Source organism: Mus pahari, chromosome 3, assembly GCF_900095145.1.
Source record: "Mus pahari chromosome 3, PAHARI_EIJ_v1.1, whole genome shotgun sequence".
NCBI lineage: Eukaryota > Metazoa > Chordata > Mammalia > Rodentia > Muridae > Mus > Mus pahari.
Genome location: NC_034592.1, coordinates 154,701,158 through 154,708,355, shown reverse-complemented (window position 1 = coordinate 154,708,355; position 7,198 = coordinate 154,701,158). Strand labels below are relative to the sequence as shown.

Here is a 7,198-nt window from a genome sequence, read left to right as displayed (position 1 = left end):
AAAAAAAAAAAAAAGAATAGTGCCTGCCACACAGTAGGTGCTCAGTGTGCATAGCATAGAATGAAGGGAATGAAGAGCCACCCTCGGTATGTATGGAATGAATGAATGAATGAATGAATGAAGGACCACTACTTGTCCCCCTGCCCACTAAGTTCAGAGAAAATGAACTCCTCTCTAGGATAACGGGCACAGGATGCTTTTATCCAGAGAGGAAGTGAAAAGCCCTGGCCTTGAGTTTTCTAGCTCATCTCTAGGCTTCTGTCCTTCCTCACTCCGTTTCTGTTGCATAGCAACCCAAGGAATGTTTTCAAACATCTATCACAGGCTGTCATCTGCTCGCCCGATGTAGGTGAGTAGCTTCCTTTCCTACATTGAAGTCCTGACACAGCAGATGAGGTTCATTACCCCACTGACCCCACCCCCACCTGAGGCCTCTTCTCCAGACAGTCCCTCCATTTGTTTACCCTGGCCTCTCCTGGGACTCAGTCCCCACGCAGGGCCTTTGCACATGCTCCTTCCCTTGCCTGGCACTGCATCTCCACAGTGACTCTGTGTCCATCCCCTGTCAGGCCACCTTGCTACACCTGAAGTCACTGTGTCCATTCACCGCCTGTTGCTCTAATCCAACTGCAGTACCAGCCCAGCCCTCACACGACAGAACTCCTACAGCCCAAAGCCTCCGTGTGGGGCGAAAGGGTAAACAATGAAGACACTTGTGTGGATGTTCTCGTCGGGCCCTGTGCTTGCACATTTTCACCTTGCCATGCTGGCAAGCTCAGAGGGAAGGTCCTTGTGACCCTGACTTTAAACCTAACAACTCGAATTTAAATGTGACCATAGGAGGAGGGGCCACTTCTCAAGAATCCAGGTCAAGTGGTGTTCAGGCTAGAGAGCTGAGAGTGCAGGGTGACCTCTGTGCTGGGTGACCTCTGTTCCCAGATACCTGACAACTAAGAACTGGGAAGTGCTGCCCCTGTCTTTGCGGTGCGACTGTGTTGCAAGGGGTTGGGTCTGCTTCTCTGTAACTGCCTGTTCACACATGGCCAGGAGGCATTTACTTAGTACCTGCTGTATACACGCACTGCTGGAAGTACCTTTAGCACTGTAAGCGAGTCAAAAGTTGTGTGTTGTATCAAATTGTATCCCCCGCATCCCCCCCAATGTCTTTCCAGAGAGAAACACACCAGACATGAACCAAGTGAGTCCAGACAATGTCTAGCCCTGTTGTGTAAAGACAAGGTGGGCGAGAAAATGTCTGGAGTGTGTGGGGTAGTGGGGGAGCTGGGGTGTGGGTAGATAGAGGCTCAAACAGGCGTCTAGATCCAAGGTGGGGCTGATGGGGGTGGTTGATGTGATAGTTTGCAAGGTAGGAGAAGAGAGAGGAGCCTTGAAGACTGTTTTCATACTAAGTCTTTGCTCCGACTTCTTGAGAGTGGAAAGGGGGAGGGGGCTGCTGCCTCTGAGATGGGAATCCCTAATGTTCAGAAGGTAGATGTTCCTAAAGGTGAATACAGGGCCCATCACTTTGGGTACTATGGTAACGATGCGCTGAGAAGCCCTTTCAGAGATCCGTGAGCACACAGCCGTCTTTGAAGATAGGGAAGACAGCTCATCTCATGTAGCCCACAGTGGCTTTGAACTCCTGATCCTCTTGTCTCTCCCTCCCTAGCCCTGAGATCACAGGCTTCGCCCTGTGCTGCTCAGACAATAAGACAGTGTTAAAGACATCAAGAAGTCAAAATAAGAACTCATATCTAATAAACCACAGATCCCCCCCTTTCTTCCTCCTTTGAAACAGGCTCTCCTCTGAGGCAGATGCTGGTCTCAAACACAAGATCCTTCTGCCTCTAACTCCCAAAGTGCACAACAGCAGCTCCTTCTGTCCTTTAGAACAAGTTTCTAGTGCTTCTTTAAACAGCTTATTATCTGTCCGTCCATCCATCTGTTCGTCTATGTATTTATTGTATGTGTGTACGTGTGTGTGCACATGCATGGACACGCACCACAGCACACATGTGGAGCTCAGAGGATAACTCACAGAGTTAGTGCTCTTCTTTGCCCTGCACGTCCTGGGATCCCCTGTATGTCCTGAGATCTAACTCGGGTCAACAGACTTGGTGGTAAGCAACTTCTAGCTGCTGAGCCATTCTTAGCACGTCCTCAGCAACGGAGGTCAGCCAGCTAGTAGGCCAGCCAATGAAGGAGATGTAAGACTCATTGCAGGGCTGTGTACATGACTTCCCTCTGCTGGGTCCGTTCAATGCTGAGGTCACCAGTGTTTCCTGTTACTAATATCACACATAATTTTAAGTGTTCCTCCTTGTTTTATAAAACAGCCAGGCAGCCACAGCAGGAGCAAACACACAGCTTGTTTACCACTAGAGGACATATTTGAACTTGGCATCCAGGTGGGTGAGTGGCCTTGGATGGTAGTGAAGGGCTTTGAAGTTAAATGCACCAAAGAAGAGGACTGTACCTGGAGGATGTCATCCTNAGTGAGGTAACCCAATCACAAAGGAGCACACATGGTGTGCACTCACTGATAAGTGGATATTAACCCAGAAACTTAGAATAATAAAGATACAATTTGCAAAACACATGAAACTCAAGAAGAAGGAAGACCAAAGTATGGATACTTCACTCCTTCTTAGAATGGGGAACAAAATACCCATGGAAGGAGTTACAGAGACAAAGTTTGGAGCTGAGACGGAAGGAAAGACCATCCAGAGACTGCCCCACCCGGGGATCCATCCCATATGCAACCACCAAACCCAGACACTATTGCATATGCCAGAAAGATTTTGCTGACAGGACCCTAACATAGCTCTCTCTGGTGAGGTTATGCCAATGCCTGACAAATACAGAAGTGGATGCTATTGGATCATCATTGGATGGAACACAGGACCCCTAATGAAGGAGCTAGAGAAAGTACCCAAGGAGCTAAAGGGGTCTGCAACCCTATAGGAGGAACAACAATACGAACTAACCAGTACCCCCCAGAGTTGTGTCTCTAGCTGCATATGTAGCAGAGGATGGCCTAGTCAGCCATCAATGGGAGGAGAGGCCCTTGGTATTGTGAAGATCATACGCCCCAGTACAGGGGAATGCCAGGGCCAGGAAGCAGGAGTGGGTGGGTTGGGGAGCAGGGTGGAGGAAGGGCATGGGGGAGCTTTGGGGATAGCATTTGAAATGTAAGTGAAGAAAATATCTAATAAAAATGCCTTTAAAAAAAAAAGAAGCGGAGGAGGACTGTTTCCCTGTATAGCCTGCTCACGAATGGTGCTCCTGTTTAGGAAGCAGATGAGGGTGGTGAAATAGCTCAGTGATGAAAGGCTCCCGCTACCAAGGCTCATGTCCCGAGTTCAATCCCTGGGACCCACATGGTGGAAGGAGAGAACTGATTCTGGCAAACTGTTCCCCTTTGACTACACATATGCCATGGCATTCACTTCCATCCTCCAGACATGTACACACAAGCGAAATAAATACAATGTCATTAAAAAAAAAAAAAAAACAAAACAAAACCGAAACAATGAGGCAACAAATTAACGAGGGCAGGTCAAGTGGCAGATGAACTGTGTCCGTGCGATCTAATGCATAGTGCTGACTATACCACACTGTATGCTGACTATATTATACATGGCATATTGACTGTTTTGTGTAATGATTGTATTCTATTACATGCTGATTACATTGTAAACAGCAACAAACCCAGACGTCCCCGCACTGCTCCTGCTCATTTATGTGAGAAAAGGACGCGAAACAGAGTATGGCGAGCAGACTTTCCATTCCAGCATGTAGAGGCAGCTAGATCTCTAAGAGTCCGAGGCCAGCCTGGGCTAACTAGTGAGACCCGGGAAGGGGAGGGGAGAAATACATCCACACAGACACTCAAGATATGGAGTAAATCATCGGGCTGGAGGCTCCTGTGGCCTGGGAGATGAAGACTGGGCCCCCACTCAGGGGTCCCCTCATGCACCACCTTCCTGGAAAGGGGGTGTCTTGCATGGGCTGAGGTTAGAGCTCCAGATCTGGAAGGCGTCGGTGAGGTCAGAAAGAGTCCGAATTTTAAAGAGTCTTAGAAGCTGGGCCCTGCAAAGTGAGAAGCACCATCTGGCTTTTCATTTGTTTCTTGAGGCCGGGTCTATGTGGCTCAAGCTGGCCCTGAAATGGCAGCGACCCCCCCCCCCATCCCAACCCCCTGCCTCCAGCCTTCCTGGAGCTGAAAGTCCAAGCCGGACTCCTCTTCCTCCCCCCCAACACCCCTTCCCCCCACAGCATGAGCTGGCTCTTTGTAGATGCAGTTCACTGACCCTATGTCTAGGGTGAGACCACAGAGAGCCGGAGAGCCACATGTCGCCTTCCTGCTCTTTTTAGGCAGGGCCGCTGATTGCCCATGGCGGTTTCCTCATATGCAAGATGAGGCTGAGAATAACGCCTGTCTCATGGAAAGGCTGCAAATGGAGTCTACACACTACGGGAGTGAGGACTAGTAGGGTGCTCCATGGAGCACCTGGTGCACACACAGCGAGTGACAGTTAGTTATTGGGACTTGGATCAAACAGACAAGCAGGCTGCGAATCATTGCCCAGACGGCCATTCGTACGCGCTTACAGATCATACTGTGATGTATAAAACGTGCAGAAATGAGTGGTGCATAAGTAAAACCAAGTTTCTGGTCTTAAAACATCTCAGCAGAGACAAAGCAAACACAACAAACAGAGCCGACAAAGTCGTGAGAGAAGAATAGGAAATGGGTTATTCCAAATTGAGGACAAGACCTGGCAAAGAATACTGGTGTGTGTGACCTTAAGAAGAAGCCTGGACTGGACAAACAGACCATGCATCACAGCCAAAAAAGGTTGGCAAGGGTGTTTTTGGGGACTGTTCTGAAGTTCAAGTGGGCTCATAAAATCAATGTGAAGGTAAGGATACAGGTCAAACGCATAGGGACGAAGCATGTCCTGCTATAGATGGCCCTGGCTGAGGATGATTTTGAAATCCCCATCATCTTGTCTTCAAGTGATGGGGTTACAGGCCTGTGTCGCCCATGCTGGGGACAAAACCCAGGCCTTTGTGCCTGTGAGACAAGCGCTCTACCAGTGGAACTACATCCCCAGCCCAGGAAGGAGGAGTGCAAGGTTGGCCATTCATTTTCACGCAGCCAAACAGTAATAGTGAGCAGAGCTGTAGCATCTGTTTATGTCCAGACAGATGCTGTATGCTGGAGAAACTGCCGGGTACTGAGGGGAACTAATTAATGCCTTTGGGTAAAAGATTGGCTGGGGCTGGATCAACCACTCATTTCCCCAGCGCTTTGCGGGGCAAGATTCTCCGCTTTGCGGGGCAAGATTCTCAGCTCAGATATTTACAAGTCATCTAAACAAGGAGTCGCCACAGACCCCAGCCCTGGACCCCACACCCAACACTTGTTACTATCACAATGACAAGCAACATTTAACTCCCGCAAGAAGCCTCCTGTTTAGCAACTGTTTCATGGCTCTTTTGTATCTATCATTCGCATTTTGAAAGAATAGGAAGGGACAGAAAAGCATCGACTGTGAGCTTCACTTCCCTTGTGATCTCTCCTCGTTCTCCCCTTGCGCCCGCATACAGTATGAGTACGTGAAACCCAAAGGTTGATATCACAATGTCCTTCTCCATCACCCACCCACTTTATTTTTTTGTGTCTGGAGCTGGAGTTGCTTGTCTTAGGGAGGCTGGCCAGAGAACTACAGGGACCTTGCTGTCACCACCTGCCGTCTCTGGGGTTACAGGTACATGCTTTCATGCCTGTTTTTTTATGTGGGTACTGGGTACTGAATTCAGGTCCTTCTGCCTGTATTGCAAGTACCATGGTCATATCTCAAGCTCCAGTGCCCTTCTTGGGTTAGCAGTGTGCCATGCTATACACACACTACAGGAATGCCTCTTGGTTTGAGGCCCAGACTTGCAGTTTGTACCAGAGTTCCAGTCCCCAGCGCCCAAAGGAACATGAAGGCAGTCCATGGGCGCCCTTACTGGACTCAGCAAGAGTAGAGCCAAGGTCTAAGCTCTCTCTGTTCAAGAGAAGTGAGTCCTCCAAGCCAGTTTGCTGAATGGTGAAGAGACACCACACAGTGGGGACTTGGGCTGACGGCCTCTTGCTGATGTCGCCCCATCGTTTCCAATCATCTTGAAGCCACCAACTGGCAAAGAGCAAAGCTTTCTCATTCCAAACCCGCCTGCCACTAACAACTTACCCTTCGTGCTCATTAGAGACCCAAAGATAAAAACAGTTGAGTCAACTGTTGCTCTCAGGCACGCAGCCCCATCAGCCACTCACCTTGGGTGCACCCTCTCTGATGCTGGTGCCTCTCATGTCCGTGAAGTGAGCAGGGTCCTCTGAGTTCTGTCGCTTATATGTCTGGTTCCAGGGTCCAATGATGCAATGTCACTGCATGCTGCTGGCTGGTTCCCAGGAGCTGGATTCTATGGAACTGTTTGCCAACACATGGAAACAATCGAGAAGATCCTTTCAAGTAATGAGAGTCAAATGAAAGGAACAGAGGAGGCGGGGTCAGAGTTTCAGGCCACACCCACGCCTCCATGCCTGACGTCCCACTTCATCGGTAACTGGAGGCTGACACTCATTTGCTGTGTGAAACCACAAAAGAAGAAGAAGGAGGGGGGAAAAAACCCACCCTTCTGCTTTACAAGGTGAAGTTCCTGATTGAGCAGCCCAGCGCAGGATCACACCGCATTCTTGTCCCTTGAAGACTAATGGAACAATTCCCACCCAGCAAGCCAATACATTTCCATGATGAAGCAAAGTGACTGGACTTCCGCTGAGGGTCAGCATGTCTTCCTTCCTGTCCCCTGCGGTGTGACAACTGGGGTAACAGTAGTAAATTGCTCTGAACCCCAAGTTTTCTACACCTTCACTCCAATCCTCGGTAGTTGTATTTTAGCAGGCACTGCCGAGAGCACCGGATGCAACCCCACACTTGGCTCTTCGTGTCAAGCGAGTACTCTGCACTCACGAAGTGGGGTCCTTACGACTTCCCAAGTTTAAAGTTTCCCTCAACTTAGAGCCAATATCCAGAGAGGAGCCACGGAGTACAAAACAAACAAACAAAAAACAAAACAAAACAAAAAACCAACAAACAAAAAAACACTAACTTAGGCTTCATTTCATTTCAGCATAAGGGTCCCCTTT

General features: G+C 49.1%; 1 protein-coding gene across 1 annotated transcript in view; it reads right to left on the bottom strand.

Moving 5' to 3' along the window:
- The window catches only part of Cass4 (Cas scaffold protein family member 4), a 37,774-nt gene extending 31,413 nt beyond the window's left edge, over window positions 1-6,361 (bottom strand). Inside the window, exon 1 of the mRNA XM_021192817.1 lies at window positions 6,326-6,361. Within this exon, the coding sequence (XP_021048476.1) occupies window positions 6,326-6,361 (36 nt within the window). The remainder of the gene's footprint in view (window positions 1-6,325) is intronic.
- Between the last annotated feature and the right edge of the window lie 837 nt (window positions 6,362-7,198).